The sequence below is a fragment of the Neoarius graeffei genome, chromosome 5 (genome assembly GCF_027579695.1).
Source record: "Neoarius graeffei isolate fNeoGra1 chromosome 5, fNeoGra1.pri, whole genome shotgun sequence".
Lineage (NCBI taxonomy): Eukaryota > Metazoa > Chordata > Actinopteri > Siluriformes > Ariidae > Neoarius > Neoarius graeffei.
In genome coordinates this window covers 29,429,284-29,443,428 of record NC_083573.1, presented here as the reverse complement: position 1 = coordinate 29,443,428, position 14,145 = coordinate 29,429,284, and the positions used below count along the sequence as shown (strand labels likewise).

At 47.7% G+C, this 14,145-nt stretch overlaps 1 protein-coding gene across 1 annotated transcript in view; it reads left to right on the top strand.

The window, feature by feature from the left end:
• The window catches only part of she (Src homology 2 domain containing E), a 31,948-nt gene that overhangs the window by 16,027 nt on the left and 1,776 nt on the right, over positions 1-14,145 (top strand). Inside the window, exon 5 of the mRNA XM_060921479.1 lies at positions 6,194-6,313. Coding sequence (XP_060777462.1) covers positions 6,194-6,313 — 120 coding nt within the window. The remainder of the gene's footprint in view (positions 1-6,193; positions 6,314-14,145) is intronic.

The following is a 14,145-nucleotide window of genomic DNA, read 5'->3' as shown; positions in this document are numbered from 1 at the left end:
GCTCCAGCCTAGGATGGTGTTGTCAGCCCACTTAAGGTAGGGGTTGTGCTGCATTAACCATGGTAATCCTAGGATGATGGGTACGTGGGGGTTGTTCATGACATGAAGCTGGATGGTTTCTGAGTGCTTACCAGAAATCCTTAGGGTGAGTGGGGTGGTAAGATGGGTGATGTTGGTCAAGCCAGTACCATTGAGTGTCAGGACAGTGAGAGGGACGTCAAGAGCAAGTAGCGGGATTCCCAGATGCTTGGCAGTGGCGGAGCAGATCAGGTTCCTGTCTGCCCCTGAGTCGACGAGGACCTGGAGGTGGTGATGCTGGTTGTCATGGATAATGATGACAGGAAGTAACAGACGATTAGCGGGGGACTGGTTCCAAGCATTGTCCACCAGGGCCCCTTGATTCACTGGTGGGCTCATCATTTTAGTGGGCAAGCTTGACAGATGTGTCCCAGCTGACCGCAGTAGAAGCAGGCCCCCGTGCTCCACTGGCGATGTTGTTCCTCCGCTGACACCCAAACCCGGTCTACCTGCATGGGTTCAACGGACGCGTCGGGAGGTGGAGAGGAGGTGAATCTGGGGTGGTTCTTCTCTGTCCTCCATTGCTAGATCCAAGCATCGATGCGGTTGGCAAGGTTCATGAGGCTGTAGCGGTCTGACAGCAGTTCCTGCGATACCAATTCATCCTTGATGGCGTTGGACAAGCCGTGCAGGAACACGTCAATCTGGGCATTCTCATTCCAACCACACGAAGCCGCCAACGTCCGGAACTCGATGGCGTAATCCGAGGTAGACCGGGACCCCTGCCACAGCTCCATAAGCTCTCTGGCTGCCTCCTGGCCGGACAGAGAGCAGTCAAAAGTTTGCCTCATCTCCTCGGACAAATCCTTGAAACTGGAACAAAAGGGTGCACTGGCATCCCAGACCGCTGTTCCCCACTCTCTGGCCTTGCCGGTGAGGAGCGTTATTGTATATGCTACCCGAGAGCATTCTGTGGGGAAGGCCAGAGGTTGCAGTTCTAGGATCAATGAACATTGAGACAAAAATGATCTGCAAGTACCTGGTTCTCCATTGTAGGGCTGAGGTGCTGGAAATCTCGGTTTGTGGAGAAAGGCGGTGGCAGGAACTGAAGTAGGAGATGGCTGAGCAGGGGTAGGCATGGCTTGACAGCGCTGCATCTGTGTGGTGTGAAGGTTGAGTGCATTGGACAGGGTGGCGAGGTTCTGGGTAATTTGTTGTAGGTCTTGTTGGTGGGTCCCTAGGAGAGTCCCTTGCTGCTGTATAGCTGTTTTCAGATGGGTCAGTTCTGCTGGATCCATGTTGGCCAGAATGTACTGTTAGGGGTGGTGGAGGTGTGGTGAAATAGGATCCAAAAGCAGAACACGACTCAGACAGTAATCCAATAAATGAGGTGGTTTTAATCCAGGGAAAAAGTAGCAAAAATAGTCCATGTAAAAAAGGAGACAAAAACTTGACAAAACAAATGAGGCAGACAAGGACAAGAAAAACACTAGTGCAAAAAAACATGAACAAGAAAAAAAAATGCTAGTGCAAAAAGCCATAAATGAGAAAAAGCTAGTGCAAAAAACCATGAACAAGGGAAAAACACTGGAGAGAAAAAAACATGAAAAAGCATTAAGGCACAGAAACGGCTAGGGAAAACAAACGAGATGCTCTGGCAAAAACAGAGTCTGAGAACTGCTTATTTATACACAGCAGTGAAAACCAGGACGTGAGTTCAGGGGAGAAGGAATTCCTGTCCCGGATCCGGATCGGCGCTGGCGTGAGAGATCCATAATCTCTGGAGTGGATGTCCGGGGCGGAGCATGACACGTTGTCTTGCTGCATGACCCACCTTCTCTTGAGATTCAGTTCATAGACAGATATCCTGGCATTTTCCTTTCGAATTCGCTGGTATAATTCAGAATTAATTGTTCCAGCAATGATGGCAAACCGTCCTAGCTCAGATGCAGCAAAACAGGCCCAAACCATGATACTACCACCATCATGTTTACATGTTAACATTAGCCAATGTGAGAGAGGCCTTCAGTTGCTTAGAAGTTACCCTGAGGTCCTTTGTGACCTTACTGACTATTACACGCCTTGCTCTTGGAGTGATCTTTGTTGGTCGACCACTCCTGGGAAGGGTAACAATCACGGGTGATTGCTCTAAGACAGCGAGGGAGGCTCAGCCTCCTCTAAAAATGACGAACATCATGTAGGATGAATTGCGCTAGGCTTATGTTATAGCCAACCTTATAACATTGCTATTTCAGATCCAGAATCATAGAAATATATGTGCTCAACCCAACTACAGTGTGAAATCATTCCGTTATAACTTTCCCCAGTTCACCTAATGTGTGCGTGAGTTTTTCCCCCTCGTGACAGCGCAATGCAGCCCAGCCTCAGTGGACTTCAATGGCATTTGGGAGCTATGCGCTTTTCAATCTCAAAATGCAAGATGATTATTGGACAAATACTGCGAAAACGCCCGCCCCACAGACTCCCAGCCTCAGTGGACTTCAATGGCATTTGGGAGCTATGCGCTTTTCAATCTCAAAATGCAAGACGGTTATTGGACAAATACTGTGAAAACGCCCACCCACTGGACTCCCAGCCTCACAGTGGGAGGGACATGGCAGTTTCCGCGACGAGACTGGTGATTGGTGAAAGCGGCCGGATATTTTCTTTGATTGACAGCTTGTTTCAAATAGACAGGCAGCGGTGAATCTCAGTTCAGTCCCATGCAGATTCGCAAGTGCTGTGGTGTATTGTAAGAGATCAGCTTACATTTCGATTTCATTCATTACATACGGTTTGTATCAGCTTTTTTAGTTTGTATATATTTTCATTGTAAATAAAGTGTAAATATAGTGTTGTCAAGTTTGCTATCTTAGTTCCAGAAATTTCATTTATTTGAGTGACTGAACTTGAACTTGAGGGGGCTAGTCAGCTAGCAAGAAAGCTGCGCAAGGATGCCAAGCATTGCTGATTTAATTTTGGCGAAGCCATTTGCCAGCCTTCCTTTCGAGGAAAAAATTAAAATTAAAGAGCAGGGTAGACCAACGCCTCAAATTGACTTGGTGAAAAAGGTAGGGAATAATACTCGTTCCTTTCAGCTCTCCTGGTATGAGAAAGTGAATTGGCTAACAGCAAGTGACCCACATCAACAACAGTAAATAGGCTACTTTAGTAATATGTCATGGATGGACCAAAAATATAGAATCTATTTAAAATGTTTATGCTGAGTATATTATATTGGAATATATATTTCTCTGGATATGAATAAACACGGGCGGCACGGTGGTGTAGTGGTTAGCGCTGTCGCCTCACAGCAAGAAGGTCCTGGGTTCGAGCCCCGGGGCTGGCGAGGGCCTTTCTGTGTGGAGTTTGCATGTTCTCCCCGTGTCCGCGTGGGTTTCCTCCGGGTGCTCCGGTTTCCCCCACAATCCAAAGACATGCAGGTTAGGTTAACTGGTGACTCTAAATTGACCGTAGGTGTGAGTGTGAATGGTTGTCTGTGTCTATGTGTCAGCCCTGTGATGACCTGGTGACTTGTCCAGGGTGTACCCCCGCCTTTCGCCCGTAGTCAGCTGGGATAGGCTCCAGCTTGCCTGCGACCCTGTAGAAGGATAAAGCGGCTAGAGATAATGAGATGAGATGAATAAACACAGCTACAATTTGGAAAACATTTTTAAACAAAAACACAGCCGAGAACATTTCACACTACAGACCTGGATTAAAAGTGAAGGGTTATCAAAATTGTCAATAAAACATTTCTCAGTCAAAATAAGTAAAATATAGGGAAAGTGTCATTGAATGAAATGTGTGGCACCCAGCTCTATGTTTGGCTCCCCAAGGTCAGTGCTTGTGCCTATTCCAGAACACTCTGCTGTTATTGCTGAGGTTCCTGACAAAGAGCTGCTTTCAATAATGATCAATTTTTAAACACCATGCCACATGCCACAATTTTAAAATATACAATGTTAAAATATACCCCCCCAACACCACCATCATGTATTGTATATTGGACAGTAGGCTAATGGGCCAAAAGAACCTGTTATTTCACAGTTTGTGACTCTGCCAACAATCAGCCAGATCGGAGGCAAGAGTATGGGCAAAATTGATGTGTTTTTTCTTTTTTCTTTTAAAATCTGGAAATATCGTAACCGACCAGCCTCCCCTGTTTGAAAGACTACCAGCCGCCACTGGTAACAATGGTCTTGAACTTCCCCCATTTGTACACAATCTGTCTGACTGTGGATTGGTGGAGTCCAAACTCTTTAGAGATGGTTTTGTAACCTTTTCCAGGCTGATGAGCATCAACAACGCTTTTTCTGAGGTCCTCAGAAATCTCCTTTGTTCGTGCCATGATGCACTTCCACAAACATGTGTTGTGAAGATCAGACTTTGATAGATCCCTGTTTTTTAAATAAAACAGGGTGCCCACTCACACCTGATTGTCATCCCACTGATTGAAAACACCTGACTCTAATTTTACCTTCAAATTAACTGCTAATCCTAGAGGTTCACATTCTTTTGCCATTCACAGATATGTAATATTGGATCATTTTCCTCAATAAATAAATGCCCAAGTATAATATTTTTGTCTCATTTGTTTAAGTGGGCTCTCTTTATCTACTTTTAGGACTTGTGTGAAAATCTGATGATGTTTTAGGTCATATTTATGCAGAAATATAGAAAATTCTAAAGGGTTCACAAACTTTCAAGCACCACTGTATTAATAGGATGCGACATCACTCCCTGTTACAGATGGGAGCCCAGGAATTAAATAAATGCAATAAAAACAAACTGTTTTTAATTGTAGGTATTGTATTTGAAACTGTATGGATGTGCCAGAAGCCAACATAAACCCATGCATGTGGGTCATTCTCAGTCAAAAGGGATTAATGATTCAAAAGTGGAGTCTGGTCCATTAACACAAGAACTTATTGTCCCTGATATCTCAAACTACCTGCTTCTGCAGACATCATTCTACACAGACACAGATGAAAACCTGGAAAAGCATGGAATCGTACAACTTTTTAGATGTGGCTGAGTTAAAGATCTGGGGATCAAAACACTACAAGATAGTACAAGATGGTAGATGGATCTGAGTGTAGGAGGAATGTTTATTAGCAGGTGTGATATTTCCAAAAGCAAAACAGAAAGCAGAATCATAAAGCAGAGTATTTAAACAGTGTTATAAACATGACTAGAAACAAACGTGATAACGATAATACTTCGCAAAGCCTCTGTGAAAACAGCTTCTGTATCTGCTGATTTGCGCTCAATTCAGTATCGGCGTTTCCCATAACTACTGGGTCCCAAGGACATACACACCGTGCTCCGTGAGCGTGCACGGCCGCTTGAGCTGCGCCAGGCTCAAGGGTGCAAAGACGTGATAGTCAAGTGTTCACCTACTGTGTAACCACAACTTTTAGCTCACGTGTATATTGACACCAAAATGCCTCATTTTCATTGATAACCCATAACAAAGCATTGCGAACTGGAGTGTGACCATAGCTTAATGAGGTGGATGCCACGTCAGATGTGGCCCAGCAATTGTACCCTACTACGAGTAGAAAATGAACTTCAACTTGAAAAAAAAAATTTGTGGCCCACTAATGGACTGCAGCCCAGTGACTGAGAACCACTGATCTATGGTAGATTAACCCCTTCGGACATAATGTGTACAATTGTACACATGAAGTTCTATAGCATTTTTCCTTGTGTCCAAAGAGGTTAAGACCATGACTGAATTACTTGTTTCAGAGAGATCCAATAAAAAAAATTGTGCGAATGCACCAATTACAAAAAAATCTCATCCTGCTAGTAGACTGCTCCTCACTCGATCATTTTGTATATGAATCATTTTCATGATGAGTGAAGATTTAGACATATTTGTGGCAGGTACACCACAGTCGATATCGTACAATTTAGTACGTCAGTTGTTTGGGAGGAATAATTTAGTCTGGATGGTTGCATGATAAAAGGTCTACTTGCAACTAACACAGTATCAGGGGTAAACCTTGAAAATATGATAGACATATAGTAGGGTTGAATTTTAGGATGAAAATTTAAAATCATGTTCACTTGATTGATTTTTATTTCTTCTCTCATCTCATTTCTGCATGGTAGAGAAATTCCTAATGGGTTTGATTTTGTTATATAATCTCTCTCTCTCTCTCTCTAGCTGGTATCATGGCAGCATCAGTCGTCAAGAGGCTGAGGCTCAGCTGCAGAACTGTAAGGAAGCCAGCTTCCTGGTGCGAGACAGCGAATCAGCCACCAGCAAATACTCTATTGCCCTCAAGTAAGGCTCTATATACAGAACCATGACAAATTAAGGGAAAACTCATACAATTTGGCTTACTAAGGTGTTATACCAAACAAAATGCCAAAACAATGCACTTTGGCATAGATTTTACAAGTCTGTGGGACTGTACTGGAGAGATGAACAGCATTCTTTCAAAACATATTCCCTCAGTTGGTGCTTTCATGATGATGATAGAGTGCGCTGTCTAATTCTATGTCCTAAAGTCTCCCATAGTTGTTCAATCAGGATGTGATTTGGTGACTCTGGCCACAGCGTATGATTAAATAATATTGGCTGGCTTTGAGTCGTATATCAGATATATTCCATTCAGCTAAAATGATATTGAACGAGTTGAAGACGAGTTCAGTATCATGCTAGCTGAACAGGATATATCTGATATACCACAAAAAAGCCAGCCAATATTATTATTAATTGTGACAGTTCGTGTAGGTGGGTGGCACACAGAAGGATGGCAGGCCAGAACTGGGTTCACAAAAACTCTTTTATTTTGCTTTTCAGCTTCTATTTCACTCTCTCACACACTCAGACACACGCACACACATCAGTCGTCTGGTTGGGGAGAGAGCTCCCTCTGCTCTCGCTCTCTCTCCTTAAATAGGGCGCGGTCACTGGGGAAGACACACAAACACATTAATTAACGTCAGGTGCAGTGATTCTGCCACTTACCTTCCCTGACTCCGCCCTCCGGTCACAGACCGATGCTTGACCACGCCCCCGCTGCCACATACCCCCACCGCCCGACTCAGGCCGGGCGGCTGTCCGGCCTGCAGCCGACTCCCCCCCGATGGGAGAGGAAGTCCGCCACGACCATCTGCACCCCCGGCCTGTGGATCACCTTGAAGTTAAAGGGTTGGAGTGCCAGATACCAACGGGTGATCCACGCGTTGGCATCCTTCATGCGGTGGAGCCACTGGAGGGGCGCGTGGCCCAAACAGAGGGTGAAAGGGCGTCCCAGCAGGTAGTAACGGAGGGCGAGGACCGCCCACTTGATCGCCAGGCACTCTTTCTCAATGGTGCTGTAGCGTCCCTCACGCACCGACAGCTTCCGACTGATATACAGCACTGGGCGATCCTCCCCCTCCACCTCCTGGGACAAAACAGCCCCCAGCCCTCTGTCCGATGCATCCGTCTGTAACATAAAGGGGAGAGAAAAGTCAGGGGAGTGAAAAAGTGGCCCCCCACACAGTGCAGCCTTTACTTCAGAAAAAGCCCGCTGGCATTGCTCCGTCCACTGGACCAGATCTGGTGCCCCCTTTTTAGTGAGATCAGTCAGCGGGCTGGTGACATCCGAATAATTAGGTATAAACCTACGATAATAGCCAGCCAGCCCCAGGAACTGTCTCACCCCCTTTTTGGTCTTGGGCCTTGGACAGGCCGCAATTGCTGCTGTCTTGTTAATTTGGGGATGCACCTGCCCGTTGCCCAAGTGAAAGCCCAGATATTGTACTTCCACCCGCCCAATCACACACTTCTTCAGGTTGGCTGTGAGACCTGCTCGCCTCAGCGACCTAAGGATGGCCCTCAGATGTTCAAGGTGCCTCGGCCAGTCATTACTATAGATAATAATGTCGTCGAGGTAGGCGGCCGCATAGGTGGCTTGGGGGCAGAGGACCCTATCCATCAGCCGCTGAAACGTGGCGGGCGCCTCAAACAGCCCAAAAGGAAATGTGACAAATTGGTGTAAGCCGAACGGTGTGGAAAAGGCCGTTTTTTTCTCTGGATAATGGAGTCAAGGGGATCTGCCAATAACCCTTTGTTAAATCCAGTGTCGAGTAAAAACGAGCCGTGCCTAGCCGATCGAGCAACTCATCAATACGAGGTATTGGGTACGTGTCGAATTTAGACACCGCGTTGACTTTTCTATAGTTTGCACAGAACCGGACCGACCCGTCGGCCTTGGTTACCAAGACCACCGGGCTGCTCCAGTCGCTGTGGGACTCCTCGACGATGCCCATTTCGAGCATGGCCTCGAGTTCTTCCCGAACCACTCTTTCTTGTGTTCGGGTAGCCTGTAAGGGCGGCTACGCACTACCACCCCCGGGGGCGTCTCAATGTGGTGCTCTATGAGGTCGGTGCGGCCGGGCAGGTGCAAGAACACATCCGAAAATTCGGTCTGCAACTGGGCAACCTCCGTGAGTTGGGTCGGGGAGAGGTGGTCGCCACAGGGGACCGGAGAGGTACGTGATGCCAATGCTCCCTTTTGAACCTCCGGCCCCAGCTCCACCTTCTCCGGAACCACTGACACCAATGCCACGGGGACCTCCTCGTTCCAGAGTTTGAGCAGATTGAGGTGGTAAATCTGTAGCGCCCCACCCCTGTCCGTTCGCCTCACCTCGTAGTCGACGTCCCCGACTCGCCGTGTGACCTCAAAGGGTCCTTGCCACTTGGCGACCAATTTGGAGCTTGATGTGGGCAACAGTACGAGTACTTTACCTCCCGGTGCGAACTCCCTAAGGCGCGTACCCTTGTCGTACAGGCGGGTTTGCCGTTCTTGGGCCTGCTGCAAATTCTCCTGGGTTAGGTGTGTGAGTGTGTGGAGTTTTGCGCGCAGGTCAATAACGTATTGAATTTCATTTTTACTTGGTGAAGGTCCCTCCTCCCGATTTTCTCACAGCACATCTAAAATGCCGCATGGCTTACGCCCATATAACAATTCGAACGGGGAGAACCCCGTGGAGGCTTGTGGGACCTCTCGCACTGCAAACAACAAGGGTTCGAGACATTTATCCCAATTATGTGTGTCCTCGCTTACGAATTTCCTAATTATATTTTTGAGGGTGCGATTGAATCGTTCGACTAAACCGTCCGTTTGTGGGTGATAAACGCTGGTGCGGATCGGCTTAATACCTAATAACCCATAAAGTTCATTCAGTGTTCATGACATAAACGAGGTGCCTTGATCAGTCAGAATCTCTTTGGGGATTCCAACTCGGGAGATAATGTGGAAGAGCGCTTCCGCAATACTGCGTGCTGAGATATTGCGAAGAGGCACTGCTTCCAGGTATCGCGTTGCATAGTCCACCAGAACTAATATAAAGCGGTACCCTCGTGTTGACCGATCTAATGGCCCGACGAGATCCATCCCAATCCTTTCGAACGGGGTCTCGATTAATGGGAGAAGGCGCAAAGGCACTTTTGGAATGGCCGCTGGATTTACTAACTGGCATTCGCGGCACGCCGTACACCACCTATGGACATCGCCACGAATCCCTGGCCAATAGAACTGGGCCATTATTCGGGCTAGTGTTTTATCCTGCCCTAAGTGTCCAGCCATGGGGTTAAAGTGAGCCGCCTGGAATACCAATTCCCGGCGGCTTTTTGGAATCAACAACTGTGTGATTTGTTCTTTGGTCTGAGTGTCCTGCATCACTCGGTATAATCTATCCTTCATAATAGAAAACTAGGGGAAGGACGGGGTGGCGTTTGGCTGGAGCGTTTGACCATCGATTACTCTCACTTGGTCAAACGCATGCCGCAGAGTCTCGTCTCGCGATTGCTGTAATGGAAAATCCGCGAGGCATTCCCCGAGAGAGGGAGGAGGAGCCGGCGGCTCTTCACTCTGATGCGGAGATGACATAGATGGCTCTATGACAGCTGCTCCCGCCAATGCGACACCAGGACCTCCCCCTGCTGAACTATGGCAGGACCCACTCTTTACCAAATGACTCATTAACTCCCCATATCCCGGCCAATCAGTCCCCAAAATTATCGAGTGGGTGAGGCAAGGATTAACCGCCGCCTTTACTCTAAATTTTTCCCCTCTGAAAAAAATGTGGACCGACACTAAAGGGTAGCTGTGAACATCCCCATGTACACACAACACCTTCACCAATTGTGCTCCCCCCAATGCCTTGTCTTGCACCAGGCTTTGGTGGATTGAGGTCTGATTACAGCCAGGATCCACCAACGCCTGATACGGTATGTATCCTCTTGGACACTCACCGGTATGCGATACGCTCCGGCCCGATCGAGGGCGGCTCCTGGCGTGTCGGGGATCCGAACCACCGCGCCCACCTCCATTACCGAGCACTGCTGTTGGAGGTGGCCCAGCTCCCCGCAGCACCAGCAAACCGGCCTGGGCTTCCTCTCTGCACTAGTGCTCTGGGGCTCACTCACCTGAGGGGGGGGGGGGGGGGGAGAGACAGACACAGAAGGGAGAAACGGGAGGGCACCACGGGTGTGGCGGGCCAGCTGGGGTGGCACCGGCCCCCGCCTCCACAGTGGGGGAATGGGGAGAGGAGGAGACACAGGAGGAGGGGAGAGAGAGAGAGAGGGAGAGGAGAGAAGAGAAGAGGTTGTCTGCTGTCCTGCCGTCGGGACAGCCGCCAAATGGTGCTCCGCCAGCTCGATTGCCTGATCCAGCGACGCCGGGCGGTGGCACTGGACCCACTCTGCGGTTCCTGCTGGTAAACGGGCGATGAACTGCTCCAATACCACCTGGTCGATGAGTCCCTCAGCGTCGCGGTTGTCAGCCCTCAACCACTGCCAGCAGACGTCCCGGAGTTGCTGGCCAAACGCGAATGGCCGGCCGACTTCCTCCAAGCGCAAAGCGCAGAAGCACTGACGTTGTTGCTCGGGGGTGCGCCCCACCCGCTGGAGGACGGCCCGGTGAAGGTCTGCATAGGCCAGCCGGTGGTCAGCGGGGAGCTGTAGTGCGGCCAGCTGCGCCTCTCCCGTTAGCAGGGCGAGGAGGCACGCCGCGTGCTGTTCCACCAGCCACCCCGAGGTCTCTGCTACCTGCTCAAAGAGCATGAGGAAGGCCTCGGGGTCGTCCTGCAGGCCCATCTTCGTGAGGGTGAGGGGGAAAGGGCCCGCGGCGGTGGAGATGGTGGACCCCGCCGATGCGAGGAGGTGCCAGAACGCCCGACGATCTTCCTGTTGTGCCAGCACCAGGGCCTCGAACCGTTGTTCTTGCTCCTTTCGGAGGGCGAGCAGCGCCTGGTGCTGGCTCTGTTGGGCCATGGTGAGGGCGTGGATCAGGTCTGCGAAGGGGGAGGACTCCATGGGGCTGTTCTCTTCTGTGCTCGTCCCGGGTTTCAGCACCACTGTGACAGTTTGTGTAGGTGGGTGGAGCACAGAAGGACGGCAGGCCAGAATTGGGTTCACAAAAACTCTTTTATTTTGCTTTTCAGCTTCTATTTCACTCTCTCACACACTCAGACACATGCACACACATAAGTCGTCTGGTTGGGGAGAGAGCTCCCTCTGCTCTCGCTGTCTCTCCTTAAATAGGGCACGGTCACTGGGGAAGACACACAAACACATTAATTAATGTCAGGTGCAGTGATTATGCCACTTACCTTCTCTGACTCCGCCCTCCGATCACAGACCGATGCTTGACCACGCCCCTGCTGCCACATTAATATAGTCAAGATTTGCCTGCCAGTTATCTGTCCCCTGCTGGTTAAGATAATAAACTCGTCCCTTTCAAGTGGATTAGTCCCTCAGGCTCTCAAAACAGCAGCTATCACTCCTGTCTTGAAAAAACCTGGAGCAGCTATTGATGATTTTAAAAATTATCGCCCCATTTCCAATCTTCCCTTCATTGCAAAAGTCCTAGAGCGTATTGTTGCCAATCAGCTCCAAGAGCATTTAACCCAATATAATCTTTGGGAGAAGTTTCAGTCTGGGTTTAGAGCCATGCACAGCACCGAGACTGCCCTGGTCAAGGTTGTCAATGATTTGCTGTTAGCTGCTGACACTGGCCATGTCAGTATACTTGTTCTCCTCAACCTTACAGCAGCTTTTGACACTGTATGTCACAATCTTTTATTGAGCCACTTAGAAACTCTGCTTGGCATCACTGGTTCTTCTTTAGCCTGGTTCAAATCTTATCTTACCATGAGAGAACAGTTTGTGTCAATTGGAGACTTTAGATCCCCTAAATCACCCCTCCTTCATGGTGTCCCTCAGGGCTCTGTCCTGGGACCCTTATTATTTGTAATATACATCCTCCTTCTTGGCCACATAATACAGCATTATGGGCTCAACTTTCACTGTTATGCAGATGACACCCAAATTTACATTCAAACCAAACCCTCTTACCCACTCCCTCCGTCCAATCTTGTCAACTATCTAAATGCAGTTAACAACTGGATGGTGCAGAACTTTCTTAAATTAAATCAAGACAAAACAGAAGCCATCCTCATTTCCACCCCTTCTATCTTGAAAAAACTGGAGCACTCACAGCTATCTATTCCTGGTTATTTCACCTTCACTACTGTTGAAGTAAGAAATCTGGGTGTTATTCTGGACTCTACTCTCTCTTTTGACTCACACATTAAAAGTATTACTAAAACAGCTTTTTTTCACCTGAAAAGTCTCTCTAAACTCCGTCCTTCTTTAACTTCATCTGCAGCTGAAATGCTTATACATGCTTTTGTCACCTCAAGACTGGACTACTCCAATGCCCTGCTCGATGGCATCCCAGCCAAGTGACTAAATAGGCTGCAATATGTCCAAAACTCAGCTGCTAGGGTACTCACTCACACCAGGCCCTGGGATCATATCACTCCTATTCTATACAACCTGCACTGGCTCCCAGTTAAATACCGCATCCAGTACAAAATTATCTTACTTGTCTACAAATCCCTACATAACCTGGCCCCTCCCTATTTATCAAATCTCCTAACTCCATATCAGCTACCTCTAAATCTTCGCTCCACAGATGTCCACCTATTAGCAGTCCCTTACTCTTGGCTCTGCTCTATGGGTGACAGGGCTTTCAGTGTAAATGGCCCTAAGCTGTGGAATGCCCTGCCACTAGCGTTGCGCCAATGCTCAACACTGTCCTCTTTCAAAAAAAAAGCTAAAAACACATCTCTTTAGCTTGGCCTTTTCTCTTTGATTTTTAATAACATTATTATTGAGTTCTTATTATTTTATTATTGTTGTTATTCTATTGTTTTGCTTTTTATTGTTTGTTTTTTACTGTTCAGTGTCATTGGGTACCTTGAAAGGTGCTTATAAATAAAATGTATTATTATTATTATTATTATTATACAGACACACTCTTCATATTAGCATATCAACACATCAGCATTCTTGAAGGCCAACACTAGCTTACCCGCCACTCGGTGCTGTCGGCGCGGCAGTGCAGTCACCTTCCAGCCAGTGTAGCATTCATCAGTAGTGTGAGTGAGTGCTATCGAGAACAAGTAGCACAGGCTAACAACCAAGAAACTAAGATTTCTGTCTCCAGACTCTTCTTCCACATACACTCACCACAGTATTTTTCACTAATACTTAAGTATTCTGTCAGCCCTGCAATGATTTGGTGACTTGTCCAGGGTGTACCCTGCCTCTCGCCCATAGTCAGTTGGGATAGGCTCCAGCTTACCCGCAACCCTGCACAGGATAAGCGGCTACAGATAATGGATGGATGCATACTTAAGTATTCATTTCCCTGTGTAATTTACTTAGTTTTAAAATCAAAATCAACAACTGCACACAACGGAGCAACCTGGCAGACAAAATTCTCTCAAAATCTTCCATATTTAACGAAGCAAACCTGGCGGCCATGTTTGTTTACAAATTGTCATAGTCGCTCGCTAGCGTGGAAGTTTTATGCCTCCGATGTGTCTCTTTTTCAGTTTTTCGATGTCCGTTGGTATGTTTTTCTCTTGTAAATATGCATGAAGAATATCTAATGAAGCTTTGGTTGCCTTTTGGGTGTTCAATGCATCTTTCTCTTTCCCGGAGAACACAGAAATGTTTGTGTGCCTATGCAGCAGAAAATTTTTTCATTGGATATTCACACTTCAACGTGTGACGTTGTGTTGTCTTGACAACATGCAATATCGTATCAA